Source organism: Caretta caretta, chromosome 6, assembly GCF_965140235.1.
Source record: "Caretta caretta isolate rCarCar2 chromosome 6, rCarCar1.hap1, whole genome shotgun sequence".
Classification (NCBI taxonomy): domain Eukaryota; kingdom Metazoa; phylum Chordata; order Testudines; family Cheloniidae; genus Caretta; species Caretta caretta.
In genome coordinates, this window is record NC_134211.1 from 12,775,659 (window position 1) to 12,795,116 (window position 19,458).

Genomic DNA, 19,458 nt, shown 5'->3' on the forward strand with positions numbered 1-19,458 from the left:
TGGCACTAGGAGGTGCTGTGCTGTGCTGAAGGGAGCAGGGTGGGGACTCAGTTGAGGGCATTTTGTCCCCTTGCAGTCAGTGCTGACCCCAAAGTACCTGCAGACTGCCATGCTCTGGGGGAGGGGGGGGGGTGTCTTTCTCATGCCTAACCAATCTGTGCCTTGTGCGCCTTGTGGTGGGTAAAGATCCCTGGCACGTTTGGGGAGAAGCAAGTTCATCATCCTGGCTTCCCAGCCAGCTTGACTGACTCCAGCCTGCCTCCCTGCATTCCTTCGTCGGCATTCCCCATGATTCACCATCACTGCCTTTCCTAACCTCTCATTATCCCTGCAGAACGTGGTGCCCTGTACCCTGTGGGGGGGGGGCACCTCCCCAGATCCAGATGCCCTCGTGCCAAACCAGCTCTGCCTGCAAACAGGAAGCACAGATGGCAGCAGGGCTTGCATCACAGCAACTGACCCAGCCTCCCTAAGATCCTCCAAGCTGGCCTCAAGCAGCCAGGATGCCCAGGGTAGCCAAGTCCCGGGCTTGCCGCGAATGCAGGACCCCAAATTGGGAGATGCCTCAGCAAGCTCCCAGGCTGAGGTGTATGGGTGGGAAGCAACCAGAGCAAAATGTAACCATTCCTGCTAGCCAGATTCTTGTGATGGGGGTTGCCCTGGTCTTTTAAACTGCCACTATGGCTCACCCCAGAGGTGACTGCATCTCATTGTTGGGTAATGCTTATAAATATGGCTGCTGCATCCCACCCCAGAGGTGGCTGCATCTCCATTTTGGGTATTATTTATATATATATATGGCTGCATCTTAGTGCCTGGTTTTAGTTATATATACAGCCACTGCATCCCACCCCAGGGATGGATACATCACAGTGCCTGGTATTACTTACATATAGAGCAGCTGCATCCCACTCCAGAGGCACCTGCATCTCAGCACCAGGTGAGGGATCCCAGTGTAAACAGCTACTGCACCATGCCCCAGAAGAAGCTGCATCTTAGTGCTGCTGGATTAAGCAATTCCACCCTCATGCTATGTAGCTGGTTAAAGGACTTTCTGGTCGGTCAAGATGAACAGTGCTGCAAAAAGGGGATGAGCCAATTTGAGGCTGATTTCACTGGAAACTACATTCCACCCATAGGGGCAGCGGTAAGGCTGCAGGTATTTATTTGCATGGTAGTAGCATAAGAGCCCAGCAGTGTAGCAGGACCCCTGTTGTGCTAGGTGCTGTACACACAGAACACAGTCCCTGCCTCAGAGAGCTGACAGTCACAGGGTACAGTGTTACAGCCAGTGGAGGTGGCAGATCTGTGCTAGCCCTAAACTAGCCGGGGTAGGGAAGAAAAGCCATAATGATATGGCGGTTTGGGCTAGCCACCCCAATACCAGCCTGTGCTGGAGCCTGAGTACAGGCTGCAGGTGCCAAGAGTCCTGCTATGGCCAAGACTCCATGCATCTGAAAAAGTGGGTTTTTTACCCACAAAAGCTTATGCCCAAATCAATCTGTTAGTCTTTAAGGTGCCACCGGACTCCTGGTTGTTTTTGTGGCTACAGACTAACATGGCTACCACAATTGCACCTCCACTTTGGAGTGTAGACGCATACTGTGTGCTTCCACAGTACAATAAGGTATTATTATCAGGGCCTTATCACAGGGGGCGGCTCAGGTGACCTATGGGGCAGGCAGGGCTAAGATGCCACAAGGGGGACAGTTAAGATGCAGGGGAGACAGGTGGCCCATGGAGGGGGGCAGTTAAAATGCAGGAGGCGGGCAGAGCTAAGGTGGCCTCAGTGGAAGGGAACAGGGATCAGATGCCCCAAAGGAGGGCAGTTAAGATGCAGGGGGCTGGGCTAAAATGCCCCAACGGGGCCAGTTAATCTATGGCTGGGCAGGGCTGAGATGCCCCAAGGGGGTAGTTAGGGTGCAGCGGGGCAGGGCTGAGATGCCCCAAGGGGGGGTAGTTGGGGTGCAGCGGGGCAGGGTTGAGACTCCCCCGCGGGCAGTAAGCTGGGGGGCAGGTGCGGGGCGGCCCCCCGGGGCGGTGTAGGGCTCGGGCGGAGCCGGGTCGGGGGCGCCAGGGCCCAGCGAGGCCGCCCGCCGCGCTCCGCCCAGCGACGCGCCGCGCTCCGCCCCACCGCCCCCGGCCGCTGCAGCGATTCCGGGCCAGGCCCCGCGTCCGCCGCCCGGAGCCGCCAGCGCCGCGCAGGGCAGCCGCAGCCTCGGCCGGGCTGGGGACATGGTGACGGGATGGCCCGGGCCGGAGACGCCTTCCCGCTGCACCTGCTGGCCTGGCACAACCGGCACCAGGCGCTGGAGAGCGAGCTACGCACTGGGCAGGTGCGGGACCCCCCGGGATTTTCCCCATCCCGCCGGGCACTCGCGGGACCCTCTCCGGTACCCCCCACCCCACCACGCGGGACCCTCTCTGGAACCCCCACCCCGCCGGGCACCCGCGGGAAGCTCCCTGGGACATCCCACCGGACCCTACTGGTACCCCTGGGGATCCCCCCGCTCTGCTGTGCACTCCTGGACCCCCCGGGATCCCCTCACCCCACCAGGCACCCCTAGAACCCCCCTGCTCCACTAGCCCTGGGATACCCCCCACTCTGCTGGGCACCCCTGGGACTCCCTACCCAGCTTTGCCCAGCACCCCTGGAACTCTCCCCAGGACTTATCCCACCCCACCAGGACCCCCCACATCCCTCCAAGCACTATGGGATCCCCTAAGCTCCCAGAATCCCCCTATCCCATTGTGACACCACCAGAACCCCTCACTCCAGCACCCACTACCCTACCAGGCACCCCTGGGCAACACATTGCAGGCACCCACACCCTGCTGGGTGAATCCCTATTCCTCCAACCCCCCACCCCCAACCCCACCCTGGACCCCCTTGCATTCTCCACCCCACCAGGCACCAGCCATTCCTTGACTCCCCAGCACTCTCCACCCCAGGACCTCCATCCCGCGAAGCACTCCCCATTCCACTGACCCCCGTCCCAGCAAGCACCCTGCCAGTCTGCTGGGTACTGGTCACCTGGCAACCCCTATACCCCCAGGACCCCCCATTCTGTTGGGACTCTGCAGAATCCCCCACTCCACTGGGCATCCCTACCCTGCTGCAGCCACCCCTGGGGAACCCCACCCATCAGGCACTTCTGGGACCCCCTAATCCCACCAGGAGCCCCACCCTACCAGGCACCCCTCAGGACCTCTCACCCCACCAGGCGCACTTGGAACTCCACACTGCTGGGACCCCAGGGCACCCCACCCCCCCATGGGTAGCCCCACCACAGGGACCCACTAACTCCTCCCAGGACCCTCAACCCACTGAGCACACCCCTCCCCTGTGGCTCCCTCCATGGGGACCCCTGGGACTTCCCCCACCCCATCAGGAACCCCCACCATAGGTACCCCGTAACCCACTTGGGATATCCCACTCTGGCGCGCGCACACACATCACTGAGCATCCCCTACTAACTCCTATTCCTACACTAGGTACCCCCCACCCCTGAACCTCAATCCAGCATCCCACTAACCCTGCATCACCACTCCCCAGGTGTCCCCTAATCCCATATCCCCCCACTGGGTACCCCCTAAACCCGGGGACCCCCTAATCCCCATTCCTCTACCCAGGATCCCCACTCTCCATTTCTCCACTCTGGTACCCCAACCCAATACCCTCTCTACTCACCCCTCTGGGTAGCCCCCATCCTCCATCCTTTCATCTGGTACCCCACACCAGGACCTCTATCCTTTCCACTTTGGTACCCTCGCTAGTTACCCCTAATCCCCTCCTTCCGGTACCCCCCAGTACCCCCATCGAGGAGTCACCCCACATCCTCACCCCATTATCTGTACCAGGTACCCTCTTAATCCTACCCCTATCATTGCCCCATTATATACCCTGACCCTGGTACCCCCACCCTCCATTCCTCCACCTGACGCCTCTACCCAGCATCCATCCCACCAGGTACCCCCCACCCCAGGTTCCCCTGGTTCCTCTTTCCCTCCACCTGCCCCCTCCCTCTCCACCAGCATCACTCCAAATGGCACCAGGTACTGGAGAGCAAGCAGCACCTGGGCAGCCCCTGGCTCTTACTTCCCAATCAGCTCCCCCTGCCCCAATCCCTCTCACTAGGTCCCCACATTCCCCAACTGGTACCAGGCACTGGAGTGTGATCTGCTCACAGGGCAGGTGTGGGATCCACCCCAACCCAACCCATAGCCCAACCAGCACTGGGCTCTGGAGAGTGATCTCGGGGCATAAACTGACATCCCCTGCCCTCAGCACCCCCCATGACCCATATCTGCCTGCAGCCCACTAAAACCACAGTCAGGAGCTTGACAAGAAGTTGGGAGGAGCCATAGGGGAAGGGGGCAGGACAAGGCACCCCAGCGTCCCCTCACTGCCATGGGAGGGGCACCTCTGTGCATAAGTGAGGCTGAGGAGCTGGGCAGGAGAGTCCCCTTGTGGGGGAAGGGGGCAGGCAGGAATGGGACCCAGGAGTCCGGGATGGCAGTGGGGGTGTTCATCCATAGAGGCCCAACAGCTTCCAGCCCCAGCAGAGAGGCCAGAGCCCAGGATGGTGAATGGGACCCAGGCCTCCAGAACAGCAGTGGTACATTTGGGGCCCTAGCTTAGCCCATTGGGGAGTTGGGGGTGTACAGCTGTTGACCCTGCGGTTCCCGTTCAGCACGATATTGAGTTGATCGACCCACGGGGCCGCACGCCCCTGGAGCTGGCCGTGTCGCTGGGCAACCTTGAGTCGGCCCGGGTGCTGCTACGGCACAACGCCAACGTGGGCAGGGAGAATGCCAATGGCTGGACAGGTACTGGCAGGGGGAGCACATGGAGCTGGGGGAGGGCAGGTATTGGGAGCTGGGGGGGCAGATATGGGGAGTCGGGCGGCTCTGGTGCCAGCCCCTCTGCTGCATGGCTCCTGCCCTATGGCACGGAATTTCTCCCCCACCAGCTGCTGGAGGTCTCAGCTGGAGTCTTGGCCTCCCCTCTGCCATGCTCCTCGGGGCTGGTGCCCCTGAACCTGGCATTCAGACCTGGACTTTGCCAGCAAAGGGTCCTGTGTTGTGCTGTTGGGTACCTGGCTTTGCCTGCCCAGGGCAATGGGTTGGTGCTGGCCATGCCCAGGGGTGTGTGCAGGGGAGGGAGCTGGCTTGGATGCCAGTGTGCAGGGGGGACAGGCAGTGCCCTGCACCTGATGGCTCCGTGTTGCTCCCTCTCTACTCCCCCTCTCCTGCCATCCCGCCCCCAGTCCTGCAGGAGGCCGTCAGCACTGGGGACCCTGAGATGGTGCAGCTGGTGCTCCAATATCGTGACTACCAGCGTGCCACTAACCGCCTGGCTGGCATCCCCGAGCTGCTCAACAAACTGCGCAGGGTCAGTGTGTGCGTGTGCCCCCAGCCAGCTTTGCCCTGGGGTACAGACACCCACCCGGGACCCCAGCCCCCTGGCACCCCCATTCTGGGGTACAGACACCTCCCCCGGGACCCCAGGCCCTTGGCACTCCTGCCGTGGGGTACAGACCGCCCCGGGACCCCCGCTGTGGGGTACAGAGCCCCTGGGACCCCAGCCGCCTGCCAGCCCTGTCCTGGGGTACAGATACACACACCCTGGGAACCCAGCCCCTGGCACCCCCGCCCTGGAGTACAAGCCCCCCCCACCCCCACGGGACCCCAGCCTCCTGCCATCCTCACCCTGGAGAATAGACCTCCCCCAGAACCCCAGCCCCCTGGCACTGCTGCCCTGGGGTACAGATGCCCCCTCCCTGGGACCCCATTCCTCTGGCACCCTCGCCCTGCCAGCCCCTAGGTGCTCCCTGAAAGCTAAGCCCTGGGCACCCACAGTGCAATGGATCCTCCTGCTGCCCCTCTGGGGATGCATCTGGGATCCCCCAGGATCTTGGACAGGAGCACACCTCGGATCTCACCCAGCCCTGGGGATTTCCCAGTCTGAGATCTGTCCCCCAGGATCTCTGCTGGGATCCCCTCACTTCCCCTGGGATCCTGTTCTTACCCCCCACCCCCCATCAGGTCAGGGAATTCCCCTCATCTCCAGATCCGGATCCCTCTTCCCCTGCCTCTCCCCGATCTGATCACTGCAGGGAATCCCCCTATGATCTCCCAGACCCCAATCTCTGCAGGGATTCCCCCCTCCCCGCAGACCCTGATCTCCCTCAACCTGATCTCATCCCTTTGCTGTCTCCTCTCTTCCAGGCCCCTGATTTCTACGTAGAGATGAAGTGGGAGTTCACCAGCTGGGGTGAGTCCGTCCCTGGGGGCTCACAGCAGGACACCCCCAGTTGCCTTCCCCAGTGCCAGATACCAGGGCTATCCAGCTACATGGAGGGGGGAGACTAGAGCCCCTTGGTCATTGTGCCCACCCAGCCCCTATCCTGCCCTGATCTGCCAGCAGCTGGTGCCTTCCTTTTAGGGTGGGGGTTTGGGGTGAGGGAGCACTGCCTGGCAGTGTGAAGCCCAGCCCCATACTGAAGTTCCCGGTGGCTGGGAGGAGGAACTGCAGGCACGTGGACACAGACCCTCCCCAGCGGGGCGCAGGGCTGGGCTGTCAGCATGCAGGTGGGGCAGCTGCTTCCACTGCCACGCCCCTCCCCTGCTCACTCTCTGTCCCTCCCCCACAGTGCCCCTGGTCTCCAAGGTGTGCCCAAGCGACGTGTACCGGGTGTGGAAGCGTGGCGAGAGCCTGCGGGTTGACACCACCCTGCTGGGCTTTGAGCACATGACCTGGCAGCGCGGGCGGCGCAGCTATATCTTCAAGGGGGAAGGTCAGAGATGCCCCCAGCCTCCCCGGGTGGCAGGGCCCCCACCCCGTTCCTGTGCCCCTGGGGGAATTGGGCTCTGCTCCCTCTGGATGTCTGTGCAGGATGCACCTCCCCGATCTGGCTGAGTAGTAGAGCTGGGCCTCTTTCCACTCCCCCACATGAGGGGCTCCCAGAGATGGGACTGAGACCCCAGCTGGCCCAGCCCCAGGGAGGGGAATGGGGTCACCGCCAAAGGGAGTTGGTGCTCCATTGGGATATGGCTGCTGGGAAGGGCCAGGGAAGCAGTCCGCCTGCACCTAGAGTCCCAGAGGATCCTGGAGGGAGGCTGAGGCGACATCACCATGGCACCTCCAGCCCAGCCACGGGTGGTGTGCGGCTGTGGCACTGATATGTCCCTTCTCCCCCGGCCAGAGGAGGGCGCCGTGGTGATGGAGGTGGATCACGACAAGCAGGTGGTCTACACAGAGACGCTGTCGCTGGCCCTGCACGAGCCGGAGCTGATGCTGGCTGCCATGCAGCCCACCGAGGAGCATGTGGCCAGCCGGCTGACCTCGCCCATCGTCTCCACCCACCTCGACACCAAGAACATCGCCTTCGAGCGGTGAGCTGGGGAGTGGAGGCATGCGTGGGGGGTATTCATGCAGGCTGACCGCATGGGAGCGGGCCTCTGAGAGGGGAGCGAGTGTGGGAGGCAGGGTGCACGAGGACATCCATGAGGGAGGTGGGGGAGTACATGACTGGGGAGGGAGGCTAGTGAAGGAGGAGCATGCGAGTAGTGCACAGGTGGTGGGTGAGGTGGCTGTGCATAAGATGTGCTTGTGCTAGAGGCTGTGGACAGTGGGGGAGGGGGGATGGGCACAACTGACATTTGTGTGGTCTCAAATGGTGAGCGGGGCAGTGGATCCATGTGTGTGATGGGCCCTTGTACGACCACGTGTGGTAGTGAGCTGGGCAGGGGATCCACATGTGTGATGGGCTCTTGTGCGACCGCATGTGCTAGTGAGCAGGGCAGGGGATCCACATGTGTGACGGGCCCTTGTACGACCATGTGTCCTAGTGAGCGTGGGGTGGGGGGATAGTCTATGTGTGTGACAGGCCCTTAAACAACCATGCGTATTAGTGAGATAGGCAGGGGATCCTCATACAACTGCATGTGCTAGTGAGAGGGACAGAGGAATCCACATGTGCAACAGGCATTCATGTGACCACATGTGCTAGTGAGTGGGATGGGGGTGTCTTCATGTACAACGGACCCTTGTACAACCGTGTGTGCTAGTGAGAGAGGCAGGGGGTCCACATGTGCAGTGGGCTCTCGTATGACCACATGTGCTAGTGAGCGAGGTGTAATCTGCGTGTGTGATGGGCACTATAGTGTGCGCTAGTGAGTGGGATGGGGCAGGAGTCCACATGTGCAATGGGCTCTCGTATGACCACATGTGCTAGTGAGTGGGGAAGGGGGGGTCCGCATGTGAAGGGGGCAGGCAGTCCGTATATGCAATAGGCCTTCATATGATTGTGTGTGCTAGTGAGCAGGGCAGGGGATCTGCGTGTGTGATGGACACAATTGTGTGTGCTCTAGTGAGTGGGACGGGGGGTCCGCATGTGCGATGGACCCTCATACAACTGCATGTACTAGTAGCAGGGTGGGGGGATGTGCATGTGACAGACCCTCATATGACTGCTCATGCTAGTGAGCAGGGTTGAGGGGTGACCAGGCCTTTCCTTGGGCATCTTGTCCTTCAGCACCATGCCTGCCCTTGGGGTTGGAGAGCAGAGCCAGGGCTGGGAGGTGCACGTGCCTGCAGCTCTTGTGCAGCAGCCCTACTCACACCTAGACACTGAAAGGAGGTGCCAGGGAGGAGCAGAGCTGGGCTTGAGCAGCTCCTGACTGGAGGGAGCCTGGGGGAGACGCAGCCAGGCATTGGGGCATATGGGGGAGGGGAGAGGTCTGTCTAGGGCAGGCTGAGGCAGAAGTGGAGGAACGCAGCATCTGACCCGGCCATTCCCATCTTGGCAGGAATAAGTCTGGGATCTGGGGCTGGCGCTCGGAGAAGATGGAAGTGATCAGTGGCTATGAAGCCAAGGTAAATCCCCATCCTGGGGGTGCAGGGGATGGGAACCTTAACTGGGAGGGGAAGACTGGGATGGGGTGGGACCCAGACCTCTGGGATGGCAGTGTGAAGTCCTTGCTTGTAGGGGCTTCATAGCTCACAGTTCCCCGAGGGAGGAGAGACTAGGATGGGGAATGGGACCCAGGTGTCTAGGAGCAGGAGGAGGTGATTACCGATATGGGTCTCGTACGACCGCATGTACTAGAGACACCAAACTAGCAAATGGGACTCAGGTGTCCAGGATGGCAGCACAAGGTGCTCACCCCTCTGGGGAGTAGCTCATGGGTGGGCCGGGGGGGCTGGGAAAACTGATTTGCGCCCCATGTCCTGGCAGGTTTACAGCGCCAGCAACGTGGAGCTCATCACTAAAACAAGAACCGAGCACCTATCGGACCAGGACAAGTCCCGCACCAAAGGTAACACGCTGTCCCTAGCCAACCAATCAGAACATGCAGTCTGCAATGACCCGCCCCCTTCCCCTCTGACACACCGACCCTGGACATCCAATCACAGTGCCAGATCCACACACACGAACAGCATAGGATTGCCAACTTGCTAATATTCAAAAGCTGGATACTCCAGCAGGAGTGCCGGAACCTCCCCTGCCCTGCCTCTTCCCCTGAGGGGCCCCCCCTACTCCTTCCCCCCCCTTCATCCCTGTTGCTCGCTGCTTTTCCCCTCCCACTTCCCGGGTCAGGATGGGCTTGCCTGCGGAGCCAGGGCTGGGAGCTGCAGCTGCCCGATGAAGGCAGGAGGTGGCCGTGGCTGAGTGGGGCTGGAGCAGGTGATGAGCCAATGCCTCTCCACCTCCCACACCCGAAGTAACTGGACATTGGGTGTCCAGTCAGTAGATCTGACCAGACACTGTCAGGTCCCCATTTCAGTCGGACTTTCCAGTCGAAAACCGGACATTTTGCCACCCTAGCACAGCACCCCTTCCCCTGCGACTGTCCACCCTGGCCCCAGCCCTCTGTTCAGACGGCCCCCTCCCACTCTGATATACCCACTCTGGACATCCAATCACAGCACCCCAACCCTCCCCCTCTGACATACCGACCCACTGTGCCCTGTACTTCCCCTTTTGACAGACCTTCCAATCACAGCACCCACCTACAAGGGCCTGGCCCCATGCCCTGATCCTCCCGTTACAGTACCACACCCATCCCTCCCCTCCAGTCACTACCCCACAGACAACAGCCCATCTCTCCACCTGTCCATCATGGCTCAGGCCCCACCCCCCGAGCACTTGTGTAAGCTGCCCCCCATGCTGAGCATTCTGTATCCACACCCACATCAGATCTGATTGGCCCTAGCCGATTAGCTGATTGGCCCTAGCCTGTACCCCAGGGCACAGAATGAGTGTGGTGGGTGTTTCCTCAGGGGTGGGGGAGGTGTGGGAGGGAATTCATACACTCTAGGGAGGTCTTTGAGTCTAACCTACTCCCACCCACCCCATAGGCTCCAAGACACCCTTCCAGTCCTTCCTGGGGATCGCCCAGCAGCATGCCTCCCACAACGGGGTGAGTGACGGGCCCCCCATCTGCTCTGGGAACTCGAGACACGCGTCTGGTGTGGCAGGGATCAGGGCAGAGGTGTCACGTTCCCAGCCACGAGGGTAGAATCTGGAGATGGGGCTGTTTGAGGGTTAGGGGTGGGGGGAATACAGCAAGCGAGGGGGAATTCAGCACAAGGAGCACAGCTAGAGAGCACGTGAATCGGGGATCTGATTCCCCCTCCTCATGCCTGCCCCCTCCAGGCCCCCGTGCTGCAGTCCGCCACCCTCACCAACCCCACGGCCATCACCCCGGAGGAGTACTTTGACCCCAGCTTCAACCTGGAGGCCCGCAACATTGGCCGCCCTATTGAGATGTCCAACAAAGTGCAGAGGTGAGGTGCAGGGTTGGGGTCTGGGATGACAGCAGAGTGGGAGAATGCGCTAGAGGAGCGGAAAGAGTCGCTCTGCACTCTCAGCCAGTGATACTGTGGGGCATGGAAAATCCACCCTAATTCTAGCTCCCCTCTGCCAGAGAATGGGATCCAGGTGTCTGGGATGGCAGGGCAGGTGTTCACCCCTAGAAGTTCCTGCAGCTCCCTGCTCCCAGAGTGAAGGAGAGGCCAGGACAAGGAATGGGACCCAGGTATCTGGGACAACAATGTTGAGTGCTTGCCCCTAAAGGGCGCCAGGCCTGGTCCCTTGCTCTGCGTAGCCAGTGCTGTGCAGGAAGAGGGGCTGGGGCAACTGGTTGTGATGCTCCCCCGGCCATGACAGGTTCAAGGCCACGCTGTGGCTATGTGAGGATCACCCCCTGTCACTGGTGGAGCAGGTGACGCCCATAATTGACCTCATGGCCATCAGCAATGCCCACTTCGCCAAGCTGCGTGATTTCATCACCCTCAAGCTGCCGCCTGGATTCCCTGTCAAAATCGGTGAGTGGGGCTTTTGGGGAAGGGGCAGGGCTGCAAACAGGGGAGGGGCAGTGGTGAGGGAGAGAAGGTGGCAGATCTGATGGGGAGTGGCCTGGCTGGATTTGGAGAGCAATAGAGGTGGGCAGGGGATGGGTGGAGGGGAAGGAATGGCTAGTATCTGGGGAGTCTGAGGGGCACAGGGATGGCTGGAGATGTGGTGGGAATTGGGGGAAATGAGGGCCAATTGTGGGGGGGATGAGGGTTGGCAGGGGTACCCCAGAGTAGGGGGGAGTTGGAGTGGAGTGGCAGGGATTGGGGGCAGGGGAGTTGGGAGGGGTGCAAGGACCATGGAGAAGGGTGACTGGCATGATGGGCAAGGAGTGGCAGGGATCATGATGGGGACAGGTGGCTGGGGGCCATGGGGAGCTGGGTTGGGGAGAATGGGGGAGCTGGAGAGGGGTGATTATGGGGCAGGGGAGGGGCAGCAGGGATCACGAGGGGGACTGGAGGATGGGGGAGCTGGGGGGGGGTCTGAGGGGCAGAGGAGGTGTGGCAGGGATCATGAGGGGGAGAGGTGGCTGGGGTTGTGAGGTGCTGGGCTGGGGTGGCTGGGGGAGGTGGGGAGGGGTGGCAGGGATCATGAGAGCAGTGGGGTCTGGGGGCCAGGGAGGATAGGGCAACTGGGGATGAGGGTCTGAGGGGCGGGGGAGGTGCGGCAGGGATCATGAGCAAGGAGGGGTGTCTGAGGGCTGTAGGGAGCTGGGCCGGGGGGGCTGGGGGCCGGAGAGGATGGGGGAGCTGGGGAGGGGCAGCAGGTATCCTGAGTGGGAGGGAGGCTGGGAGCCAGAGAGAGTGGGGGAGATGGGGAGGGGAGTCTGAGGGGCAGGGGAGGTACGGCAGGGATCATGAGGGGGAGGCGTGGCTGGGGGCTGTAGGGAACTGGGCCGGGGGGCTGGGGAGGATAGGGGAGCTGGGGAGGGGTGGTTATGGGGCAAGGGAGGTGCAGCAGGGATCATGACAGGAAGGGGTGGCTGGGGGCCATGGGGAGCTGGGGTGGGGGGGCTGATGGGCGAGGGGCATGCCTGGGGGCTGTACCATCTGTTGCTCCCAGTGTCTCACGCTGTCATGTTCATACACACACACACACACACACACATACACACCAGAGATCCCCCTCTTCCATGTGCTCAATGCACGAATCACCTTCAGCAACCTGTGCGGGTGTGATGAGTCGTTGAGCTCCGTGCGGGTCTGCGGCCCTGCCCCCAGCTCGTCTCCAGGGGACGCCAGAGAGCCAGCTGCAGGGGCAGAGGCGCCCCCCAACCCCAAAGGTAGGGGAACCTGCAAGGGGCTGGGGGGCTGTGCACACCAGGCATCTCACTGCAAATTCCACAATGACCCCAGTCTCCATGGGGTCGAGGGCCAAGGCAGTGTGTGTGTGGGATGGGTGTCTCTCTGGGCAGGGCAGACTCCTACGGGTGGAGCAGTGTGTCTGTGATCCCAGTAGGGTATGGGACCCCCCACTCTCACCCCTCCCCCTTTCCCCAGTATTCCCGTTCCCCTGCGAGGTGGACCCGGTGGTGTTCGAGGTGCCACAGGGCTACGCTATGCTGGGCGCTGGCCGCAACGAGCCCATGCGGGACGAGGATGACGACCTGCTGCAGTTTGCCATCCAGCAGAGCCTGCTCGATGCTGGCACCGAGACTGACCAGGTGAGATCCGGGCCGGGACTTTTCCCTCTCAGGGCGCCAGCTCCAATCCGGCCTTAGGGTAGGGGGACTGATGGGCTTAGGGGGGGCAGGGAATGGGACATGGGGCCTCTCCCCACGTGGGGCACTGGCTCTGATTCGGCCCCAGGGTGAGGGGACTGGTGGGCTCAGAGGGGCAGCGAATGGGACGTGGGGCCTTTCTCCTCTAGGGGGCACTGGCTGGCTCAGGGGGACCTGGAATGGGGGACAGGGCCTTTCTTCTCCAGGGCATGCCAGCTCCCTACTTTTGTTCCTGTCCGGTTGATGTGGGGAGCTGTCTGGCTGGTTCAGGGGTGTGGGATTTGGGGTCTCTGATTCAGTCAGGGAGGGGAATATTCCCGTGTTCTGATTGGTGCCCTGGACTGCAGGTGACTATCTGGGAGGCGCTGACCAACACGCGCCCAGGCTCCAACCCCCCTTCCTATGATGAGGAGTTGCAGCTGGAGCGGTAAGTGCTGGGGTGAGACAAGATTCATGCCAGGCCTCCATGGGCAGCAGGCCCCTACCTTCCATCCCTGGCCTCCCACACAGCCATTCTCTGGGCTGGCAGGGTGAGGCAGGGGCTGGTCAGTGTGGGTGGGGCTGTGAGGTGGTCGGGGGTGGGGCTGTGAGAGGCAGGTGTTGGTTGGTGGGGGGGTGGGGCTGTGAGGGAGGGGCTAGTTGGTGGGGGCAGGGCTGTGTGGAAGTGGGTGGCAGGTGGGGCTGTGAGATGCAGGTGTTGGTGGGTGGGGACAGGGCTGTGACTGAGGGGCTGGTCGGCAGGTCCGTCCCTAGCTCTTCTGGTGTCTTATGCAGCCACAGGCGGAAGCGGGGCGGGGGAGGCTGTGTGGGCCTCACCCCAGGCCTCCACGGGATGGGGGGGGGGGGCTGGCCACTTCCTGCAGGAAGTGGAATGACCTGGCCCCAGCCTGCTCCGCTCCCCTGGCTTTCAGCCGTGCTGCCGGCGAGTGCTGGGGGGTGTTCCCCCCAAGTCTGGGAGCCAGGGGAGCGGAGCAGGCTGGGGCTGGGTCACTCCACTTCCCGCAGTGGCCAGCCCCTGTCTCCCACAGAGGCCTGGGGCCCCACACAGCCCCCTCCCCCCGTGGAGGCCTAGTGCCAGCCCCCCTGCTCCCGTCCGCGGAGGCCTGGGGCCCCAAGCTGTCGTCCTCCCCGGCTCCCGGATGCAATCTTCAGGGGAGTGAGGGCAGGACTGGGGAGAGGCGGGGTAGAGCAGAGGCGGAGGCCCTGCACAAGAGCCGGAGCAGGGGCTGGAGAAGCACATAGCTGCGCCGGGCACCAGGAAATTTGGTGCCCCAAATTTCTTGGTGCCCTACGCAGCTGTGTACTTTGTGTATGGGTAAGGACGGTCCTGCTGGACGGTGGCGGGGCTGTGAGAGGCAGGTGCTGGTCAGTGAGGGGATGGGATGGGACTGGGAGAGGCAGTTCCTGGTTGGTGGGGGAAGAGCTGTGAGGGAGGGGCTAAGGACTGTGTGGGAGAGGCTAGTTGGAGGGGGGCTGTGAGGGAGGGGTGACTTGGTGGGGGCGGGGCTGTGAGGGGAAGGGCTGGTGGGTGGGGGCGGGGCTGTGAGGGGGGGCGGGGCTGTGAGGGAGGGGCTGGTCGGTGAGGGAGAGGTTGGTCATGGGGAGCGGTGCTGTGAGGGAGGGGCTGGTTGGTGGGGGACAGGGCTGTGGGGGGGGCTGTGAGGGAGGGGATGGGACTGAGAGGCAGGTGCTGGTCGGTGGGGGCAGGGCTGTGAGAGGCAGGTTCTGGTTGGTGGGGAGCATGGCAATGGAGAAAGGATAGGGCTGTGAGGGAAGGGCTAGTTGGTGGGGGCGGGGCTGTGAGGGAGGGGCTAGTTGATGGGGGCAGGTGCTGGTTGGTGGCGTGATGGGATTGTCAGAGGCAGATGCTGGTTGGTGAGGGTGGGGCTATGAAGGAGAGGCTGGTTGGTGGGGGGTGTGGCTGAGAAGAAGGGGCAGAGCTGTGAGGGAGAGGCTGGTCATGGGGGCTGTGCTGTGAGGGAGGGGCTGGTTGGTAGGGGGACGGGGCTGTGAGAGGCAGGTGCTGCTTGCTGGGAGTGGGGCTGTGGAGGGGCTAGTTGGTGTGGGGAGTGGCTGTGAAGAAGGGATGCAACTGTGAGGGAGAGGCTGGTCTTGGGAGGCAGGACCGTGAGGGCAGTTGCTGACACGCATCTCTCTCCCCCAGCGCCATCCAGGAGAGCATATTCCTGCAGTCGGGGCAGGGCCTGGCTGCAGCTGAGTCTGGTGGCGGAGGCAACGGCAACAACAGCATCGTCCCTCTTGAGGACAGCCTGGCACCTAGCACCAATGGCTCCTCCTCCTCGGCCCTGCCTCCCCCGGCCTACCCCAGCTTCGACGAACAGCTGCGCCTGGCCATGGAGCTGTCATCGCGGGAGCAGGAGGAGCAGGAGCGCCGGCGGCGTGAGGAGGATGAGGAGCTGCAGCGCATCCTCCAGCTCTCCCTGACGGAGAAGTAATGCCCCTCCTACCAGCAGGGGGCCCTGAACCCAGCCTCCCCCAAGACTCCCAGGGGCTCCCCAGTGCCCTGGCTTTGCTGTTGTATTTTTAACCTTGAGGGGGGTACCCGTCCCATTTCCCACCCCCTGTCTTGCAGGGGGCAGGACTGGACTTGACGAGACACCCTCTGCCTTTCCCAGGGCTCTTAGTCCCGCTGCCTCTTGGGTCTTATTTAATTTGACTCTTTTTTTTTTTTTTATGGTTATTCTATTCCCCCTGCCTGGTGGAGGAAAGTTTAGTACAGCTAGGAGGAAACTGAAGAATGAGGGAACAGAGGAGAGGAGGAGCAACAGAGTGGCAGAGGCTAAGGAGAACCCTCGGCTACAGAGAAAGCAGTTTCCAACTGGACTCTTAATACATGTTGGTGGAGGTAGTGGGATTCTGAAACTGGGACACACTCACTCTGTCCTGTCAGCCCACGTGGGCAATAGAGGTGAGGGCAATGAACGGGTGGGGTTAGAGATGATGGGGCAGGGCCAGAAACCAGATGACTAGGGTGGGGATGCTACATTCATGGGAGCTGTGGGATGTGGCACTCAAATAGAAGCAGGGCCAATAATTTTCAGTCCTCTGTTTCACCTCCCGAACCCCCTGTGTGTAGCTGCCATGTCCTCTCCTGCCTGTTTAATTTATTTTATTTATATCTCTGCAGCTCTAGAATGGGGAGGGCGAAGGGTGGGTTTTGTTTTTTTAACTCAACTCCAAAGGTTGGAAAGGGAACAACTGCGTTGAACGGTGGCTCCTGGCACCCGCAGGGGCTGGGTGCGGGCCTCTGTGCAGCAGGAACCATGAAATAAAAAGGAGAAACCAACCAACCCCCTGGCTCCAGCTCCCTTCATTCTGCATGTTGCACCCTTCGGCCTGGGCCTTTACTGGTGCATCAGCTGCCTGAGAGAGGGAATGGAGCCAGCATCCTGCTTGGAGCATTCCCTCCGCTCTGGAGTCCCTCTCTGGCCAGCTTCCCCCAATGCAGATGGGATCCCCAAGGGGGCACCGTGTCCTGCTGGCACTGGGAGGCCTTGCTGCTTATCTGGGGGCTTGGTTGCATCTTGCTTCTTTACAGGACAGAAACACCCAGGTGTGCTAGGCCTGGCTATGTGCCCACTGCTGTTCTGGGTGGGTTCTTGTGGTTTCTAAGACAGAGCACAGTGAGCGCTGCTCGAGGGCTCACATGCCAGTGGGCAAGGGAGCGATTTCTGCGCCTGGGAGTCTAGAGAAGGGGCCAAGTGGTTGCACTGGCTTTCATTAACTCCATTAATCCCTGAGCTGCAATTCAATGTCCACCCCCTAGTTTACCCCCTTCTTGTCACTCCCATCCCATTAGTAATGTCTTAGGAAGAAGAATTTCTGCTCTAAATTGTGTGCTCATCAGTTGGAAAGAACAGAGGAGAAAGACTTGCACATACGAGCGGATCACAGGATAACGATGAGCCACCAATGTGATATGGCCGTGCAAAAGGCAAATGGAATCCAAGGATGTGTCAGGTGAGGTATTTTCTGTACCGGTAGGGAAGCATTCGTGCTGTTGTACAAGGCACGGGTGAGACCTCATCTGGAGTAGCGTGCGCAGTTCTGGGCACCTGCGTTCAAGAATTCAGAACTGGTGCAGAGAAAAGGGTCGCTAGGATGTATGACACAGGAGGTAACTGTCCCGCTCTACTTAGCTCTAGTGAGTCCACAGCTGGAGTCCTGTGTCCAGTTCTGGGTGCATGCTTTGGGAGGGATGTGGGCAAACTGGAGAGAGGCCAGAGGGGAGCAACAAAAATGGTCAGAGATTTTAAAAGGAGGAAAGGTTAAAAACAGCACGTTTAGTCCTGAGGGGAGAACCTGATAAGTCTTCAAATATGTAAGGATTGTTATAATGAGGCTGGGGATCAATTGTTCTGTGTGTCCACTGAAGGCAGGGTGAGAAGTAACGGGTTTAATCTGCAGCAAGGGAGATCTAGGTTAGATGGAAGGAAAAACTTTCTAACTCTAAGGGGAGTTCAGCTCTGGAACAGGTTACCAAGGGAGGTTGTGATATCTCCATCATGAAGGTTTTTAAGAACAGGTGGGACAAACCCCTGTCTGGGAATGGTCTAGGTTTACTTGGTCCTGCCCCAGCATCGGGGGCTGGACCTGATGACCTCTCATGGCACTTTCCAGCTCTACACTTCAATGACTCTATGAGCAGGGGCCTGTTTGACAAGAAAAGACTTGGGAGAGTTTGGCTTGTTTAGCCCGGCAAAACAAAGCTGGAGTGGGGCTGTCTCTATAAATACAGCAGGGAGGGAGACGAGCGATTTAAAATAAAGGACAATGTTGGCACAAGAATGGAGGGGGAGAAAGTGGCCAGGAATAAATAGGTTGGAAACTAGAAGGTTTCTATCCACTAGCGGAGTGAGGGGCTGGTTCACCTCCCACTAGGAGTAGTGGGGCAAACATCTGGCCTGGTTTTAAGGTGGATCTTGGTAAATATATGACCAGGATGATGGGGTTACATGGGAGAGCAGGGGACTGGATATGATCACCTAGATGGTCCCTACCAGTTCTGTGTCCCCATGGCAATGTTTCCCATCTCCCCATCAATTTTCCCGATTAGATCCCAAGAGTTGCTGTCAACATGGCCTTGAACTGGATCAATCAAAGCAACCCCCCCCCCCCCTCCATGGCAGCTGCTGCCTGGGAGGGAACAGGATGTTATGTCGCAGGGACAGATAGGTGCTGCCCTGGCCCATCCGGCTTCAAATTCCAAAGCACTGTGTTCCCGGGAAATGGGTTTGCTGGGGCTCCAAACCCTGTGCACCTGGGACATGCAGGCCTGGGGAATTGGGAGGGGCAAGTGCCTAGGACAGGAATAGCAGGTTCAGCGGCTACCAGGGATTGAGGTGTATTAACAGAGCGTGGGCTGGGGAGCCTGGGATAGCAGGGGGTGGTGGGGCAGAACAGAGGGGCCCGTGGCAGAGCTGTGGGGGGCAGCCCAGGTGGGGTTGTGGGGCAGGACCCAGGGGCACTGGCAAAGCTGTGGGGGCCAAGTCAGGACTGGGAGAGCAGGCGGCTATGGGGCAGGACCCAGGGCACTGGCAGAGCTGTGGGGTAGGGCCCAGGGCTGGGAGAGCAGGGGGCTGTGGGGCAGGACACAGGGGCACTGGCAGAGCTGTGGGGGTCAGTCCAGGACTGGGAGATCAGCGGCTACGGTGGGGATTGAGGGGCGCCACCCTGGGGAACGCTAGCAGGGGCTCAGCTCAGCCCACGCCGCCTTCTCGGCGGCCCCAGTCGCCCGGGGAAGCCCAGGGGCCGGGCTGTCCCTTTAAGAGCCGCCCCCAGGGGAGGCGCCTGGCGCTGCAGCCTCCCGGCTCTTCCTGGTCCAGGCGGCGGCGGACGGCCGGGGGCACCCGAAGTTTGTGGCAGGTGGGCCGGGGAGCGCATGGCGCTGGTCACCGTCCGCAGGTCCCCGGCCGGCAGCGGCCACAGCTCCCCCACCGGCCGCAAGGTGAGTGCCTGACCCGGACCAGCCGGGAGCGCTGCCCGGACTTCCCTAGGGACCCCTGCCAGCTGGACTCCCCGAGCCGGGCTCCCCCTTCCCTGATCCACTCCCGGTCCACCCAGCCCCTGCCCCAGCTGGGCTCCCCTTCCTCCCTTCCCATCTTCTCCGTGCCTCGGCGCTAGTTCCTGCGCCGGCTTTGGGGCTGTCTCTGCTCCCTGCCGAGCTCCATGACTGGGGAAAGGAAGCTTGTGGAATGGTTAGTGCTCTGCAGCGCTGGCTGTGGGGTGTACCCGGCTGCTCCAGCCCCAGCCTCTCGCTGCTGGGAGCGGGGTGGGAGCCCTGGCTGTGGGGTGTGTCTGGCTGCCCCAGCCCCTCGCAGCAGGGAGCGCTGTAGTGCACGTGTCAAGAGGGCT

General features: G+C 61.1%; 2 protein-coding genes across 5 annotated transcripts in view; both read left to right on the plus strand.

The window, feature by feature from the left end:
* Positions 1 to 2,143: 2,143 nt before the first annotated feature.
* ANKRD13D (ankyrin repeat domain 13D) lies at positions 2,144 to 16,394 on the plus strand. 2 transcript variants are annotated; one of them, XM_048853110.2, is made up of 15 exons: positions 2,145 to 2,336; positions 4,695 to 4,830; positions 5,271 to 5,395; positions 6,232 to 6,277; positions 6,657 to 6,800; positions 7,209 to 7,398; positions 8,815 to 8,881; positions 9,243 to 9,324; positions 10,367 to 10,428; positions 10,665 to 10,795; positions 11,178 to 11,335; positions 12,481 to 12,645; positions 12,863 to 13,026; positions 13,431 to 13,510; positions 15,248 to 16,394. In XM_048853110.2, the coding sequence occupies exons 1-15, from the start codon at positions 2,247 to 2,249 to the stop codon at positions 15,537 to 15,539; spliced, it is 1,932 nt and encodes a 643-aa protein (XP_048709067.1). In that variant the 5' UTR covers positions 2,145 to 2,246; the 3' UTR covers positions 15,540 to 16,394. The 2 variants fall into 2 exon arrangements, with proteins under 2 accessions (XP_048709068.1, XP_048709067.1); XM_048853111.2 differs by lacking the exon at positions 6,657 to 6,800 and having other exon boundaries at positions 2,144 to 2,336.
* Positions 16,395 to 16,485: 91 nt separating this feature from the next.
* SSH3 (slingshot protein phosphatase 3) overlaps positions 16,486 to 19,458 on the plus strand; it is a 34,487-nt gene continuing 31,514 nt past the window's right edge. Inside the window, exon 1 of one of the 3 annotated variants that reach the window (XM_048853107.2) lies at positions 16,486 to 17,064. In XM_048853107.2, coding sequence (XP_048709064.2) covers positions 17,056 to 17,064 — 9 coding nt within the window. In that variant the 5' untranslated portion in view covers positions 16,486 to 17,055. Of the gene's footprint in view, positions 17,065 to 18,893; positions 19,052 to 19,458 lie in introns of those variants that run through there. The other 2 variants (XM_048853109.2, XM_048853106.2) reach the window with 2 other exon arrangements.